Below are 18,614 nucleotides of genomic sequence, written 5' to 3'. Positions count from 1 at the left end.
GGTTGGTTACTCAGGACCCATACAGACATCAATAGCACTGTAGGAAAACCCAAGCATCTCACTTATACACGTTCACAGCATCTGGGAAATGGCAGAGTAGGGCGTGTATACACATCTACAGCAGCAAAAGGGTTAAAACAAGCACCAACTTTTTAATAAATTAGTAACATTCTTTGCAACTGCTATGCGAGAAGTGATATTTACAAGCATATACTAAAGAAAGAGTAGGTAAGAAGAATAAAGACATGTGAAGGTGTTACAGGAAAGTAACATCACGATGTGGCAACTGCTGCAGGACCAACATTTTGAATTTGTACAGATAATAGGCTTTTTATTATCTTCCATCCACATTTTCACACAGACATTGATGTACACGCCACGTTATACGCCATAATTCATAATATGAAGAACAGCACTGTGGGAGGCCAAGTGAGGCGACAACTTGGTATGTTCTTGCATACTGGCTGGGTGGCGTGATCCAAATGAATACCCAATAACATTTTAAAATAATCATACACTGGGAAAGACTAAAACCATACACCAAGTAAGACTTCAGTCAGTAAAATATGTGAAGTTGGAGGAAGTACTTAAACAGGATTTTGAAAAGAGCACGTGATAAATAGGTCTGTTAAATGCACACATTAAAATATTAATTAAATTTACTAAGAAAAAAATAGAACTTGTATCAAGACTTTATTCAACAAAAATCAAAATAATTCCTATTTTACATTCACATAAAATAATTAATAGTGTGTGAAACTGCTGCACAACAGCACTTTTACAAAAGTAAATAGAATTCTATAGTATGGCAAAATTTACATAAATATATTTGCTGAGTCACTGCAAACTATACCAGGAATTTTTGGTACGTCACAATGCCCTATCACTCACTCACACACACACACACACACACACACACACACACACACACACACGTACAGAGAGAGAGAGAACACAAGTTATTTTTAAAAAGCTCCAAAAAACACAGCTTACATATTCACACGCAGACATACATACGTTCATGCGGCATTCAGGAAATATAAGATACTGAGTAATGGCTTTTGTACAAGAGAAAATAAGGAATGAAAGATGTGGCTAAAGAACATAATCAAGTTCATAGCGGATGTACTGGTTCTTTGGATCATTTTGGATTCGAGGATATCCAGCTACAAGTGCATCTTGTCCACCAATATAAAGTGAGTTGTAGATCTTCCAATAGACATCACGGACCTTACGAGCTGGATGGAAGAGACCCTGTGGAAATACAAAAACAATGAGGGATGTTCGTGTTACCCTGAAAGGCAACCAAAACCATTGGTCAAAAAAATGGATCAATATTTAGTTCTGATTTGTTTTCCAAAATCAGAATTAGTAAGTTTTGCACATTACAGTTAAAAACCATTTAAACGTATGATTTCTATATTGATATTCAATTCCACTGTTGTTTAGAACTGGTTATTAAGTAATTACTGTAAAGCTCGTGTTGTGTGTGTCTGCAATATACAGGGTGTTTCAAAAATACGCAAACAAGAAAAAAAGTTCATATAAACATGTCTGAAAATCCTTTGTTTCAGAGTTATTAATGGAAGCCTACAATCAGAGGATTGGAATTCATCAACACAAACTGATAATAAATGCTTGAAATGTTGTCCTCCTTGTTTCTAAACAAGCGTGCACTTGTCAAATCAACACTTTCACATATTCCTTGACGGATATGACTTTTCATGCTTTCCCAATGGATATGTTGCAAATACACTTCTCGGGTTTGCCGCCGTATCGTACTGTGTAACACAATATTTCACGAGTGCAACTGCTCGACATCATCAGGTGGTGGTAGCTGCTGAACCTTGCAGCAGTGACAGCAGCAGCAGCAGCAGCAGCAGCAGCAGCAGTAGGGGTAGTAGCAGCTACCACCGCCTGACGATGTCAAGCAGTTGCACAGATGAAATATTGTGTGAGTTACACAATATAATCCGGTGGCAAACCCGAGAAGTGTATTTGCATTCCTTGACTGTTTTGAATGGTTTTGCAGGCTCCTGTGACACTTGAAAAAGACACGATTCCACGAGGCTGTGTTTTAAATTAATTTATTTGCATTTATTGTTTCAGAAACTGCCCATTTTCAACTGCATCTATAGTAACATAAGTGGACACATCATTGTCAATTCATTAAAAAATCCTGAGCCACGCATATCTGTGTCACCAGTCATCATCTAAAACATAAAGCACATGACATGCTGAGGGCTTTTGAATACAATAACACTACTGCTCTAATAAAATGTTAACATTTACTAGAAATCACCCTATATGCACCAGTTCAAATGATTGTTACATGGGCATGAATGCATGTGAAAATTTTAACTGTCAGTCAGAGAATAAAAATGAAAGGAGCTGTACTATTGATATGATTTCAGAGTACATATATGTCTTATACAAACAGTTATGTTGGGAGTCATGGATACTCAAATTCTAATTGGTGTCACACACAAGCACCAACACAGAGGGTTTCAGTATAACCATCAAGACATCATATTTCATCGACAGAACTTAAATATTTACCTTATATGTTTAGTACACTATTGATAAGTGACACATATAGTGTCGAATTTTGAACTTTACATTTTAGTACAAAACATTGAAGAATGCATGAAGTTATACCCGTGTCTTCATTGAAAAAGAAGTGTTCACAATTACTGCACATCACTAAATGAACAGGCATCAGAAATCAATTGCATGCCAAATAAACCTGCTAAGTCTAACTGATATCCTATGTCTGTATAGGACATAGTTAAGGTAAAGTTTTAACACTGCATTAAAGGTAAAGCAAATAGTATTAAGAGGTCAAAATGTATATAGTGCTGTAAATGACCTGTATCTGTATACTGCAGAGTACAGCACAAGTCATCTCATACAATATAACAACTATTTTAAGTTTTTCACGAGCTGAGATGTATTACTTGCAATAGCATAAACTTATATATTGAACAAGAACAATGGCAAATACATTAATATGAAAATGAAACTTTATTTCGTTTAGTGCAAATGCTGGTATAAATGTAGAATGATAAAAAGAAAACAGAGGGCACAATAACAATATGAAGCAACACATTAACAGTTAAAATGCTCACAGGGAATATAGAGTAAGAGATGTGTAAGAATACAACACAGCAGGGTAGCATAAAACAGTCAAACACATTACTGAGGTTATACAAATTAGTTATAACTATGCTGTTGGTGTAGGGCACAGACGAGACTTAAAATACTATGCAATCATCGTATGGGGTATCGTAGTGTAAGAATACAAGAAAATCCACATGATTTTGTAATACACTGCAACGATGTGTCCACATCCATTACTACAGATGCACTTGGAAGTACCTGAAACCAGTTGTGCAAACAAAGTAATTTAAAACACATCCTTACGGAATCATGTCACTTAACAAATTTATTGGGGCTGTGGGGCCAACCCAGAAGAAGAAAGAAGCTTCTATGACACGACAGATTTCTGCATCCAGATGGGCTCCTGCATAGGCCAGCTGTTTAAAAGTGACCTCAAAGTTCAAGAGCCAAAGGACTGTGGTAAGGAATGTGCAGGTCATGGAACTGCCCCTCCTCTACCTATCCACCCATCATGGTTGATCAGCAAGGACACCTCTTTGAGGGTGTTCTGAATTAAGTTCCTGTAGACAGCACCTGCACAATGTGCTGGGAAACTGTATGGACCCACCAGACAGTCACCTATAATTCCGGCTCACACATTATAGAGATAGTGATGTCTAGCCTGTACCGCAGCATGAATATTGTGATCAGTCCATATGCACTGGTTGGGTAAATTTGTTATTCCATCCCTTTCAAACATTGATTCGCCTGTAAACAAAACTGAAGAGACAAACAACAGATTAGTAGTTTGTGCAACAGAACGTTGGGAAAGTTCTCCCGTGATGGGTGATTGGCTGGCCAGAGGCCCTGCACACATTGAAGATGATATGGATATACAAGTTGCTTATTAAGGATCCTCCATGGTGAACTTGGAGATATAATACATGCCAGCGACATTTGTTTTTCACTCGACAGCCCATAGAATGTGCTCTTCCTGGTCAGGGGTACGAGCAACACATGGCCTTCCTCAGCCAATAGTCTGTGATGCTACGGATCCTGTCTCACCAACGTGACATTATACAGATTGGATGACTCTGCTGGCTTTTATCTGGAAGGACCGTCTAATACACCCATGCAGCCTCGTGTCCATTACCACTTGCCCAGCCATACATAAAAATCATGTCTGCCTGCTTACAAAATGAATATCCTGCGATGTATGAATTGAGTACTTTCAGTTAACTCATTACCTGTAGTAAACGTACAAAATCGACAAGCTGAAGACAGATGAATGACAAATGTAAACTAGTCTCCCTGGTGACACGACACCATCCAGGATACAATGAGTCAAACAGGTAAGTGAAGTAGTTGGTTGTACCTGGATAGCAGCTGAAAATTGAACTTCATTAATAACTCAAAAATAAGTGATTTTCAGACACGTGTTTACGTGAACTTTTTTTTTCTTCCTTGGTTTGGTGTAAGGTACCTGTCCCGAAAGTTTGTAAAAGAATTTTGGAAACACCTTGTATAATGTGGTAATTCCAGAAACTATTCTTAATTAAACTGTCACACAAGGTGCACAGTTTCATTAATCTAAAAAGTTATTTGCAATCTGCAAATGGTTGGTCATGTTTAACATGAGAAAATTTAAGTTGACCTGAACAGATGCCACTAATCAATCATTCAGCTGAAGTTTCTCTAGTGGCAAGACATACTATTGTGTTGCATTCCTAATTGGCATGCCAGACATTAATTAGCACTTTGTTCCTAATTATTTTAACTAGGACTAGTACTTTTATTTGATGCCACCAACATTTCAAGGGTTGTAAAGAAAACAGCATTAAACTGCCATAATATGTAAATCCTCAAATTAAAAAAACACAGTCACATGCATAGCAACTATCTCAATCTAATTGACAAGTAATATTGATACCATGTAACATTACCACAATAAAAGATTTAAGGAAAAATTATGGCCAGACTTTTAGGATACGTTTTCCACACACAAAGAAACTACTCTATGTCATGTGGACATAGATTCGATATTAGTATTCATTTTCTACATTACATCACCATCAGCTACCATGTTTTCACAATCAGTAAATCCTATAATAAGAGATTAAGCATGTCATCAACAAATATTTTTGTCAATGTTTGGTTTTAGCACTGATTACTGACGGCTAGGGTCTCACATACTTCCACACAGGCTCAATGGATGAACTAATGCTTTCAAGAGAATAATCCACCTGACCCTATAGATAACAGGCCTTTATCAATGTGGCAAAACCTGTGTTTCCTGCACAATGGAGCTCTTCATTTCAGTGTTCATGTCAGTCAGCTTGTATGTAACAGATTCTGTGACAGATGAATAAGAGAAGTTTAAAAGATTCCCCGGCTCTGATGTTCTCCAGACCCATTCCCCCAAAACTTATTTGTTGGAGCATTGATAGCTTTCATGTATTGAGCTTCTGTACTAGACGCAGTCTCTCTTCCTGTTTTGTTTTGCAAGCCCATCTGCAATTCTCAGGGAGACCTAAGCAACTCTGGGAATTGCTACAGCAGCATTTTGACGCATGTATGAATGCTAAGAGACGGCATTTTGAATATCTCATGTAAGCAAGCATTTCTTGTCGTACACTGTGTTGTTCCTGTGTGTCTGCAAGATTATTAATTAAGTAAGAAGAGAGATTAAAAATGATAGATCAATTACACTTTTAAGTGAGCGTTTCTTCTTAATCTTCAAAGATCTTCCCTCGAGCATCCACTGCTGTATTATGAGCATAGGTGAAATGTCTGGAGCTGGCATCTTCAAGGTATTTACTATGAAGTCAGTAATGTAAGGGCAAATCTCAACAACACTCGGGTGATCAAAGCAGAAGAAATGAATTAAAATTTGTGCTGCGACTGGGACTTGAACCCGGGTTGTCTTACTAGCTAGGCAGAAATGCAAACCATTACATCACCACAGCACAACGGTCAACATTACTGCATGAACTACCCAAGTGGAGTGCGCTCCCCAACACAAACTTCAATCCACATCTTCAGCTTGTTTTCCCTTAACACTGTCACCACTGCCAGGACTCTCCGGCATTGGAATAGCACCCCAGTGTTAGATGTAATGGGAAAGTCCTGTACTATAGGTGATCTTATAATTACACGAAACACTGAGACATTCAAGTCTCTTCTTTATCTAAGATAATCATTTCTTCTGATTTGACTATTATCATAGACAAAGAAGAGACTTCAATATCTAACGGTTTAATTTAATTATAAGATCTACAAGATCACCTATGGTACAGGACTAAACTAACAAATTATGAGAAAGAACTGATGGCCAGTACTTACCTTCAAATGATGAAATGTATAGTAACAATATTATGAAAAGTAAAGTTGCTACTCATCTTATAGCGAAGATGCCGAGTTGCAGACAGGCATAACAAAAAGACTGTCCCAAATAAAGGTTTTGGCCCGTAAAGCCTTCATCAAAAATAGATGACACACACACACACACACACACACACACACACACACACACACACACACACACCTGCAGTCCTAGGCAACTGAACTAATACTTACCTCATTTGGGGCGAGTTACCACTATTCTGTTAACATTCCCCAGACAGATCCCCCTCACCTCCCTGACAAAGGAACTATTAGTTCTGAGAGCTAGGTAGTGCTACATTTTTACTTTTGTGTGTGCCTATCGGCAGTACTATGCATTTTACCTGAAGCTGAGTACTAGCCAGCAATTCTGTCTCATAATCTATTAGAAAGTGTTAAAGATCCAAGAAGTTGAGCACTTAGAAACAATAATTTGTCCTCTTTTTAACACAAGTAGCCAAAAACTTGTGCAGTGCTGGGGAAGTGGATAGATTTCTCCTTCATTACAGTCTGAGTTCTGATTTCTACTCAAATAAGATTGATGTGACTCAATTTTATTGTCACTCCTGCTCGTTTATTTTCTCAAAAGGCAATTTTTTTTTCTGGACAGTTACAGTTCTACAAACAAACAAAATCCCATTTTCCAATTCAGCACTATATCAACGAAAATTTTTCCATTCTATTTTAATTTTAGAATAAAAACTCACCTGTAGTACATACTGTAGTATCTTGTTAGGACCAAGTGCTACCCGTAACCCTTCAATGGAGTCCATAAATGCCTGAACAAGGTGAGGCGAAGTCTCAAATATGTTGGGCCACACATGATTCAAAAGATGTATCAATGCATCTTCACATCCAAATCCATACACACCAAGGGCCATGTGTTTGATAACTGCGCATGCCGTCTGTCGGTGAACCAGATCTCTGTAACAATGTGAATGGTTAAAAATTGCAATGCCTGACACTGTGCAACATAGCTGGTTGCTCAGTTCAGCATTACACATTCAAACAGCAATGGATACCACTTTAACATTGTTGATCACAGTTACCTTACCCAGGAATGGGAACAAACAAAAGCTGCAACATCAAGCATCTTTAGACATCTTAACATTAGTACACATAGAGGAAAAAAAATTAATTTTAACTGAAAATAATATTATCTTAATATCTATTAACAAACTTTTGGCGTGATAACTCTAAAATGTTGATATTAATGCCACTCACCGGTCCATTAGAGCATCTTCCAGCAAAGGTGTGACTGCATATATATAGTCTTTTCCCATTTCACCAATATATTCAAACAAAAAGGACAAAGACTTGAGAACACCATTCTGAACATTAAGTTCAGGAACACGATACTCATTCATGAGTGCAGGAAGTACAGTGAATGGAGAACATGTTTCAGCTACAATGGCAATAGCAACAGTGGTGCACACACGGTTCTGCCGCTCTTGGACTTTTAAGTTGTTCAGAAGTGTTGCCAGCACATCATGGGGGCTGTGAAAAGAAAAAAAATGAATATGTAATTACAACCATTCTGATTTCTGCTTCTTGAGATCTTAAAAGCTGAGTATATATTTAACAAACACCGCATAACTTCACTAAAAATCTACCTACCTTCTATACACATACACAATAATTCAGAAAACTTACAACACAAAAATTTACCTTCTGGGCTTATGAGAATTTGTAACTGGAACTATTAAAACCTTACTGTGAAGATAATGCACTGCAAAGCACTTATGGGAATATACTTTAACAGGTCGACCAAATTTTGTGGTGCATTTAGTCAATGCCAACAACTGCTCCGTTAAACAAGTTTTATATTTATGTTGTTGTTGTTGTGGTCTTCAGTCCTGAGACTGGTTTGATGCAGCTCTCCATGCTACTCTATCCTGTGCAAGCTTCTTCATCTCCCAGTATCTACTGCAACCTACATCCTTCTGAATCTGCTTAGTGTATTCATCTCTTGGTCTCCCTCTACGATTTTTACCCTCCACACTGCCCTCCAATGCTAAATTTGTGTTCCCTTGATGCCTCAAAACATGTCCTACCAACCGATCCCTTCTTCTAGTCAAGTTGTGCCACAAACTTCTCTTCTCCCCAATCCTATTCAATACCTCCTCATTAGTTACGTGATCTACCCACCTTATCTTCAGCATTCTTCTGTAGCACCACATTTCGAAAGCTTCTATTCTCTTCTTGTCCAAACTAGTTATCGTCCATGTTTCACTTCCATACATGGCTACACTCCATACAAATACTTTCAGAAACGACTTCCTGACACTTAAATCTATACTCGATGTTAACAAATTCCTCTTCTTGAGAAACGCTTTCCTTGCCATTGCCAGTCTACATTTTATATCCTCTCTACTTCGACCATCATCGGTTATTTTACTCCCTAAATAGCAAAACTCCTTTACTACTTTAAGTGTCTCATTTCCTAATCTAATTCCCTCAGCATCACCCGACTTAATTTGACTACATTCCATTATCCTCGTTTTGCTTTTGTTGATGTTCATCTTATATCCTCCTTTCAACACACTGTCCATTCCGTTCAACTGCTCTTCCAAGTCCTTTGCTGTCTCTGACAGAATTACAATGTCATCGGCGAACCTCAAAGTTTTTACTTCTTCTCCATGAATTTTAATACCTACTCCGAATTTTTCTTTTGTTTCCTTTACTGCTTGCTCAATATACAGATTGAATAACATCGGGGAGAGGCTACAACCCTGTCTTACTCCTTTCCCAACCACTGCTTCCCTTTCATGCCCCTCGACTTTTATAACTGCCACCTGGTTTCTGTACAAACTGTAAATAGCCTTTCGCTCCCTGTATTTTACCCCTGCCACCTTCAGAATTTGAAAGAGAGTATTCCAGTTAACATTGTCAAAAGCTTTCTCTAAGTCTACAAATGCTAGAAACGTAGGTTTGCCTTTTCTTAATCTTTCTTCTAAGATAAGTCGTAAGGTCAGTATTGCCTCACGTGTTCCAACATTTCTACGGAATCCAAACTGATCTTCCCCGAGGTCGGCTTCTACCAGTTTTTCCATTCGTCTGTAAAGAATTCGTGTTAGTATTTTGCAGCTGTGACTTATTAAACTGATAGTTCGGTAATTTTCACATCTGTCAAGACCTGCTTTCTTTGGGATTGGAATTATTATATTCTTCTTGAAGTCTGAGGGTATTTCGCCTGTCTCATACATCGTGCTCACTAGTTTATACTAAACTGAAATTAGAAAACTGGCTGTGGCTATGACTATCAATTCAAAGTTCTGTCAACAAACAAGTGACAGCCTGTCCTTCCATGATGTTTATTTAAACACATTACAAAAATAAACAAATACCTAAGCAATGTCTATCCAGATAAAAAACAACCAAAAGTTAGTTTTCCAGCCATATTCTATAACCCTGTGTACCTCATGCAGTGACTACATTTTAACTTTAAAAATAGTGAGATGACTTCATGATGACTTACCCAATAGCTTTGGCTATGTAACCAAATGTGTTTACAGTGGCTCTTCGAATAGCCTTCTTATGTGCTTTTAGCAGCTCAAGCAGTTCAAAACAAATGCGCATCCATTCTCGAGCAGATACATATTCAGGTCCACGGTCAGCAATTCTTCCAACCAAGTCTATACAATTTTCTTGCACCTGTTAACAATAATGAAGTAAAGCAATTATTTGACTGTGTATAATTAATTACACAAAATTGTATATCAACAAAGTTGTGAAGTAGATAACACCAAAAATCTTTATTTTTATATGTTACTAGCCTTTTCCCTGTGGCTCTCGCTGCGTATGCATATGACACCTATACTGAGCACACCTAGCCCCTCCCCCCCTCTACTCTGTGGTCGCCTCTTCCTCCCCCTACCTGTCCATCTCATTCCCCCACCTGTAACTATTCTCCCCCCCCCCTCCACCAATGCACAATTTCCACATCTTTATCCCACTCCCTCTGATCATATCCTCCCCCCATTTCCTCCTTCCCCTCCCTCTCACCATTTCCTCCTTCCCCTCCCTCTCACCATTTCCTTCCCCCCATTTCCTCCTTCCATCTCTTCCTTTTCCAACTTCCTACTACCCCTCTAAATCTTCCAACTTCCTCATGCATCTCCCCCTCCTCCCCTCTCTCTGTCTATTTCCTCATCTCCCTCACTATCAATCCCCTTCTTCATCCATCTCAATTTGTCCTGAGCCATGCTCATCAACCCATGTAGCCCCTGCAATACAACTCAATAAAGCAGGCCGATACTACTCTTTAACACAAATCATCTGTGAAAAGGATTGCCTGCATATAGGGGCCCAGAAAACCATTTTTTGCACGTGACATGTAGGCTGCACTGCAAAGCAGGTATATATGGCAGACTGATACTGTTCCCATACAACATGCCTGTCACGCAGTGCTGCCTATTGCCAATTTTACGCATAAGGTCGCGGGGCCCTCACACGATCAATGTCTGCTGTGTGACAAATTGTGCCAATGTACTGAGTGAAAGCGGCCAAGAATGGCACAATATTGTTGTGCAATGTTTACTCTGCCTCTGTAGAAAAGATCTTAGTGCTCGATGATGCGGGATGTGCATGTACCGTGATTGTCAAGGAAGCAGTGATGGGTGAAAAAGAGGCTTGGTAGGCATTCTACATACAGCCATACTAATATTCTGAGTTTTCTTTTTAAAGTAAACGAGGAATCTTTCAATGCATTGGTGATCTTCATTATGCCTTATGTACCCAGGACAGACACTGCCTATATACTCGTTGGATTTCCCTTACACAGTCCTGGAATTGATCTATAAACCTGAAAAGAGTGAGATACATTACTGTACAAGATCAGTAGCTATTAATCCTGTATATTTATGCAATAAATAACCTACTGAAGTTTCTGAAATAAACGAACTAGCTGTTGAGTGTTATTTCCCTGCCACTTTTGTTGAATATTTCTACAGCTAATTACAGAGTTAAGTATTAAATACATACTCAAACTACTTCCCTAAATGCACTTGCAGAGATGGTTGCTTTCATCTGTCTTTCCTAATTTATTCTTATTCATAAGGGGGTTGCCCTATCAGTTGTTTGAATTTCCGCATATCACGAAGTCTCGGCAGGAACTGCGATGTATTGTAAAATATCACCCTTACATGGTACAATATATTGCATAAGATACTGAGCAAGTGTCAATATTTTTAAAACTCCGCAGTCTCCTTCAATATATTGTGCAAACTATTGATACTGCTCTGAGATAGTCAATATTATTGCACAATAAATACTGAAGACATGAATGGCTCTTTACATTTCCAGCAGTCCAAAGAGACAAGCGTAATTTCTTCATATTGGAGGGCATTATTGTAATGTAAAGAGTAAGACAAGGCTTTAAGTAGGAAAACAGAGATGAAACCTACAAATTTACGAAAAGTGTGTGTAGGAGCATGTTGCTCTGCCATATGGTGTTTTGGTGTGTGTTAATGAGTGTTTTGACATTTTAAGCTGTAAGTTCTTATTTGTGTTTACCTTAGTTAGATACCACCGATATGTGTATGGAGACTGTGGAGAAAAATTCACGCTACGGCAATTTAATGGCACAACTGAGGATAGTGACATCTGAACAATGGAAAAGGTGAGACAGGTGTAGCTACTACAAACTGAAATGGGAGGACATTGGTGAGGGGGAAAAAATACAAAACTAGAAAACACAACCTCTGTTCAAGTGGATTCTAGGATCTATGGCATTCCTGAATTTATTGAGTCTGAGGATATTAATCTATACATAATCTTTTGTTTAATCAATATTTTATAAAATAAAATATAAGGATGTATGAAAGTCAATCAGCTTCCCACACACATAATCTAAAATCTCATGGCGACTTCCTCGTGAAATCTGCAAACAAATATCACCATCACTTTGTATTTCTTGTGCTTATTTTGATAATGTTTTACCCATAGCTGGCTTAGGGCTTTCTTTTGTGTTGCTTTTCATCACAATACACACGCACAAATTGCTAAGCAAAGGTACGGACGTATACCACACTGCTTGCAAAACCAGGCAAGTTGTGGGCAAGAATACACCTGCATAGGCAAGTTCTTTCTACTTATTTTTCTGCATGTGATTTTGTTCCCGTGTGTGTTTTCAAATGAGAAAAGAGGCTTTGTGTGGACATTCCATAACCTTTTTCTCTATCCAGACAATGATACAGACCATAAGTCACTGTCTGTAGTACCACATCATGTGTAAATGTTTAAGGAGAGTGAGTAAAATATGTCAGAACTAGACAATCAACAAGTGTCAGTTTTCCCTGAAGAAGTGGGTGCAGTTTCTCATTTTGCAGATATCACTGAGAAGTTTGAATATTTTAGTCATTCCTGTAATGACTGCATGATTTGACACATCAAAAGTGAAACAAATCAGGACGCTGATGACATTATTGTAACAATGAGACAAAGACAACCTAAAAATAAACTCTACAATATAAGGAAAAGATGACACGTTATGCAAACAGGCACAATGGAAAGACAATTACACATTCGGTTTCAGCTAAAGCCATCGGCAGAGAAAAAAAAAAAAAAAAAAAAAAAAAAAAAAAAAAAAAAAAAAAAAAAAAAACCCACACACACACGCACGCACGCACGCACACACGCACACACACACACACAGAGAGAGAGAGAGAGAGAGTGTTAGTTGTACATATGGCATTCTAGTTCTGAGCTGCCGGAGATTGTGGTCATGTGGGTCATGTGTGCATGAGGTGTGCTTGGTTATGTGAACGAATGTGTGTTTCCTTTTCTAAAGAAAGCTTTGGCTGAAAGCTAATGTGTAACTGTCTTTTCATTGTGTCAGTCTACAACTTAACGTGTCATCTTTACAGTGAGTGGCAATCTATCTTTTCCTTATACTGTTGGTATTCCTATTTGGAATCCTTATTGATTTTGTTTGCAAATAAACTCTATATGGCATAAATGGTCTGCAGTGAAAGTAAATGAAATTTACTGTTTTCTTTTTATTATTTTGCATATGTGCATCCTCAAATTGCTGAAACAATTTGTGATCGATTTTGTATTACATTTTCCACATTATATCTTAAAGACAATGCTAAATATGTTGGCAGAGGTGAAGAAAAGCACGAGTCTCTTCATTAAGTGAGGCCTTTCTTTCTGAGTAAATGAAATAGTAATCACCCTGACCTGAATCCTGCATGATATGAAACGTGTCCTCCTCAGGAGATGTTGGGTATTAGGTGTTTTATTTCGAAGTACAGCACATCTCCTGACAGTAAAGTGGAAGTCAGAACTTCCCACTAAACATAAAGAAAACCACCCTCTATATTCCTGTGAGGGTCAAGAGAGGTACAGCCAAAAACAAAGCCAGACATCACTGATGACAATAAGAATAAAACTTGTGTTGACACAGCATATTGGCTCTTCAGATGTTATCCATCTTCCAGAAGATGGAATTGGTGGAACAAACTATTTTTCCATCTATGCACAGAGAATGCTATGGGAAATAATTCACTGGCAAGTTATATGAAGACAGTGGGAAGAAACTGGCTGAAAAGTTTTTTTTTTCAGTATCTACCCACTTTGTCCTCACACACTGATTGCAAACATAGTGAATACAGCTTCCAACTATGTTTTTCCTGTGGAGGAAAGGGGGAGACTGGTAAGCACATTAGGTGTGTCCCACAGTGCTTACAGGATTATCATACTAAAATTAATTACATTGCAAACATATAAAATAGTCTCAGTTACATGTATCCAGTTTTAAATATTCCAGTACTATCTTTGTGCAGACAGAATCATAATTGTACCACTCAAGAGATGGAGTACATGAGAACCTTTTTTCTCAGCTTTCATGTGTGTCTTGTTCTCATTACAATGTCTATTTGAAATATATATTGCCATACACACTTATATTCTTACAATACTCTTCCTTTTCCTATTTACATGATGCAAGAATCACACACCTATCACATTTATTTATTTTGTAAATGGCATTAAAAAGCAAACCAGATTTATCCTGGTTCACAGAAAAGTTCTTGGTGTGGAGATGCCCTTGTTGAAAGTGTTAACTCATTTCCATTTCAGTCAAACTAACCTGGAAACCACTTAAAAGCAAAGTGTACTGTTCTGAGCTTGTAGCCACTCAATTTCTAAGTTATGAACAAACATTTAAGATGACGTTGTATCTGTATACCCATCAAATAAACATGAAATAGTCAACACAAAACAATGTACACTAAATACAACATCTACAAACCTTTTCATGCCTGTTCTTCAAGATTGGTGTGAGCCTTGGGAGTAAATCCTTGATGGGTGGCGTCATTTTAGTCATACCAATTACATTAACAATAGCCTTCAGAGCACCCAATATGGAACCTAATACCTCAGGGTACTCTTCTCCTAAGTACTCATACAGCACAACACCAAGATGCCCCATGAGCTTTTCCTGCACACAAAGAAATTCATTGCGTGTTTATACAATTCACGAATAACTTTAAATCTTCTATCATCAAAAGATTGTTTCACAGACAAACGTAATGTGTATGGAGACCACAACCGTGACTCACCTCCTGACAAGTCTTCATGACAACTGCAATACGGGATATAAGATCAGCAGCCTGTTGTCTAACTTTAGCTGACTTGTTGTTTAATCGCCACAGGATGGTACCACAAATCTGCGGAAGGTAAGGCTTCACACGTTTCCCAAGCTGGTTCACTATGGTTCCAAAGCCATTCAGCATCACAACGTCCTAAAATGGGGAAATATGCCTTGAGCCAGTAGCATAGATAATAGTATCAGTTTAACACAACAGCAAAAATTAAAGTCTAACGGGTGTAGAACATCAACAGGCAAATTTTTATAGTGGAATCTTAACTACAAAGCTGATTATGAAAAACTTTAACAGATACTGATTAACTAATGTACAGATGTAGAGATTTATGAGGAGCCTACATGACAACACAAATTGAAATTTTGTTATTTTAAAAGTTACTACAGAAAACAAAGCAAAGGAGCCAGGTAATTAAGAAGCTAATTAAAAATGCAATTATGTCTCATACCTCTGTGGTCTGCTCCTGGAATGCATATAGTATACCATCAATAAGTTGCTCCTCTAATCTGCTGTCAATGTCTGCAGCACCTAGATTACCCATTATCTTCTCTATTGTCTCCATCACCATCTTACGATACTGTTCGTTCTCATCCTTCAAATCATCCACAACCCGATTCACAATTTCAGAGGCACCTACTTTGTTTGCTATTTCCACTGTAGTGTCCACCAACTGAAACAGATAATTATCATAATGAAAAAGAAAAGCAAGCAAACAACACCTGAACAGCAAATACTACTGAAAATTACAGTTAATTACCCTTTCAAATACAAGTAATTTTTAGTCATCTCTCTCTCTCATAATGAAACTTGCTAATAAGAAAATAAGAACAGGGCCTGATAAAGTTCACATGTCACCAGCAAAGTCACTAATTTACTAGGTAATGCAAAGGAAACTATTTCTAAGTAAATTTACATTACAGACGCAACATACATACTTCCCATAAACGAACTATGGTACATTGTCCACAGTATCATAGCTCCTAAAATGGTAATTATGTCTGTTCTGCAACTAGTAACTTTAAACACTGTCAGAGAAATGTGTTTCATCCACCCTACCCTTCATGTTTTAAACGCTAAGAAAGGAAGCATAGCGAGAGTATATGATGAAAAATTATTCAAATTACAGCTTCCTTCTAACTATGCTCTATGTATGAACAAGATAAGCTACCATTCATTCACACAGAATTTAATATAGAATATATTTTTCCACATCAGTAATGAGACTGTAAATAATCATGAAATACAAAAGAAGTAAATGTGAGAAGCAATAAGAAACAACATTAAAGCATGTAAATATAATTAAAAATGCAGAGGATGAACACTTAATTAATCAAAAATGTGCATAACTTATGGTATATATCACGGAAATGCACACTTTATGATTACATACCTGTCTATAATTACGCCTATCAAGAGCCATTCGATGGTTCCAGAAATGTTTAAAGAAATGTGGCAAAATTTCATCTTTAATGTATTGCGATTCCACACCATCAGTGCCACAACACTGTTTCACTACTTTCAGCACAATTTTTTTCATTTCTTCATCAGGAGACTGAAACTCTCTAATCAAAATTAACATCACTTCACGGGTATAGTAGTTGGCATATTCAGCATCCATCAAAGGTATTAGGTAACCAATGGCTTTCAGGAAGGCTGCCAAACCCTGTCAACAACAAATAATGTACGAGTATGAGATGGCATACTAACAATAAAATTAAACAATGAGAGCAGCAAATTCATAAAAAAAAACAGCCTTCATCATGACTCCCATGACTATGCACCGACATTCTCTACACCAAATGAATACGGCAACTATTTATTTAAATCTGGATACCAAGGTAATAAGGAAGGAAGATTAGGATTTAACAATCTGTCGACATAAAAGTCATTAAGACAGAGTACAAGCCCCAAATGTTTCGAGGATGAGAAAGGAAGTTGGACATTCCCTTTTGTAGGAATCATGTTTAAAGCTTTATAGGATTATGAATAGGGGATGATAAAATTAGTAACAATGTGGAAAAGGTATATTGCTACTCATAACACAGAGGTGGTGCTAAGCCGCAGACAGGCACAATGCAAATGTTCCTGTCTGCGACTCAATGGCACCTATATGTGATGAGTAGCAATCTATTCTTCCCATACTACTGTTGTTCCATCCTGGAGTTCTCGTTGTTGGAGGAAAAATTAGTGTAAGATAAAGAAAATCATGGAGAATTTACTTATGATGAGGACTACCATTAATTTACTTAACTAATCATTTACCATATTTGAATGTGTATGTATCAGGGAAAAACAGAGCCTGACTATTAAGGAAGTGATTGAGAACATCAATGGGAGAGACTGCAGTGGGATGGAGAAAGGCAAAGAGAAGGAGACTAAAATGGGAATAAGGAACAATGCAGCTGCGCAAAGAAATTTGTCACCTTTTGTAATGGTAGGATAATACAGAATGATGAATGTGTGCAACATATTGCCTGGCTGAATAGAATGTTGCACTAGAGAATTTATCAAGTTGAGCTAGAGGTGATGAATTGAAAACAGTGTCTTACCTTACCACGGTGCGTCCTGATACCTTTCCACAGAGGTTTCAGCACAGAGTCAAAACTCTCAATACCATATGGTGTGGCAGCCTCGGCAAGAGCTGCAATGGCAAGGGCAGTAATGGTGCGTACTTTCTGCTGCTCATCCACGAGACCTTTGAAAGAATAGTGATCATTTTAATAGTGCTGCAACTTTGCAAATAACCATAGGTCTTTTGAAGTAGCCTACAAATATCAAAACCCATCTGATTCTGGAAAACAGAAGGGATTTGCAAATATAAGTCTGATTTTATTGTGCAAATATCCCAGTACTGAATCAGCTTCATGAAGTTTAACAGTGACCACCATTATATTTCATGTAATACACTGGATATACAAATACGTTCTGAACAAACCAAATATTCTATCTTTATTATTTAGCTTAACATTTTGTTGAGAGCTAAGACCTTATTTACTAACAAACAGAGCTCCCCAGAGATTGAACTGATTTTTTGAAACCATCTATATGGTGAGAAAATACATTCAAAATGAAAGATGATGAGACCCACCAAACAAAAGCGCTGGCAGGTCGACAGACACACAAACAAACACAAACATACACACAAAAATCCAGCCCTCGCAACCAACGGCTGCCCCGTCAGGAAAGAGGGGAGGAGAAGGAAAGACAAAAGGATACGGGTTCCAAGGGAGAGGGCAAGGAGTCACCCCAATCCCGGGAGCGGAAAGACCCACCCTAAGGGGAAAAAAGGACAGGCATACACTCGCACACACACACACATCCATCCACACATACACAGACACAAGCAGACATGTCTGCTTGTGTCTGTGTATGTGTGGATGGATGTGTGTGTGTGTGCGCGAGTGTATGCCTGTCCTTTTTTCCCCTTAGGGTGGGTCTTTCCGCTCCCGGGATTGGGGTGACTCCTTGCCCTCTCCCTTGGAACCCGTATCCTTTTGTCTTTCCTTCTCCTCCCCTCTTTCCTGA

The 18,614-nt window shown here is 38.0% G+C and overlaps 1 protein-coding gene across 1 annotated transcript in view; it reads right to left on the bottom strand.

Annotated features, from left to right (window-relative positions):
- Window positions 1–690: 690 nt before the first annotated feature.
- LOC126175116 (splicing factor 3B subunit 1) overlaps window positions 691–18,614 on the bottom strand; it is a 68,905-nt gene continuing 50,981 nt past the window's right edge. The window contains exons 13-21 of the mRNA XM_049921670.1: window positions 17,639–17,784; window positions 16,480–16,752; window positions 15,538–15,759; window positions 15,045–15,227; window positions 14,735–14,923; window positions 9,959–10,134; window positions 7,705–7,977; window positions 7,188–7,404; window positions 691–1,254 (exon numbers count right to left, since the gene is read on the bottom strand). Of these exons, the coding sequence (XP_049777627.1) occupies window positions 1,096–1,254; window positions 7,188–7,404; window positions 7,705–7,977; window positions 9,959–10,134; window positions 14,735–14,923; window positions 15,045–15,227; window positions 15,538–15,759; window positions 16,480–16,752; window positions 17,639–17,784 (1,838 nt within the window). The 3' untranslated portion in view covers window positions 691–1,095. The remainder of the gene's footprint in view (window positions 1,255–7,187; window positions 7,405–7,704; window positions 7,978–9,958; window positions 10,135–14,734; window positions 14,924–15,044; window positions 15,228–15,537; window positions 15,760–16,479; window positions 16,753–17,638; window positions 17,785–18,614) is intronic.

Source organism: Schistocerca cancellata, chromosome 3 (genome assembly GCF_023864275.1).
Source record: "Schistocerca cancellata isolate TAMUIC-IGC-003103 chromosome 3, iqSchCanc2.1, whole genome shotgun sequence".
NCBI lineage: Eukaryota > Metazoa > Arthropoda > Insecta > Orthoptera > Acrididae > Schistocerca > Schistocerca cancellata.
This window is presented reverse-complemented; position numbering and strand designations above follow the sequence as displayed.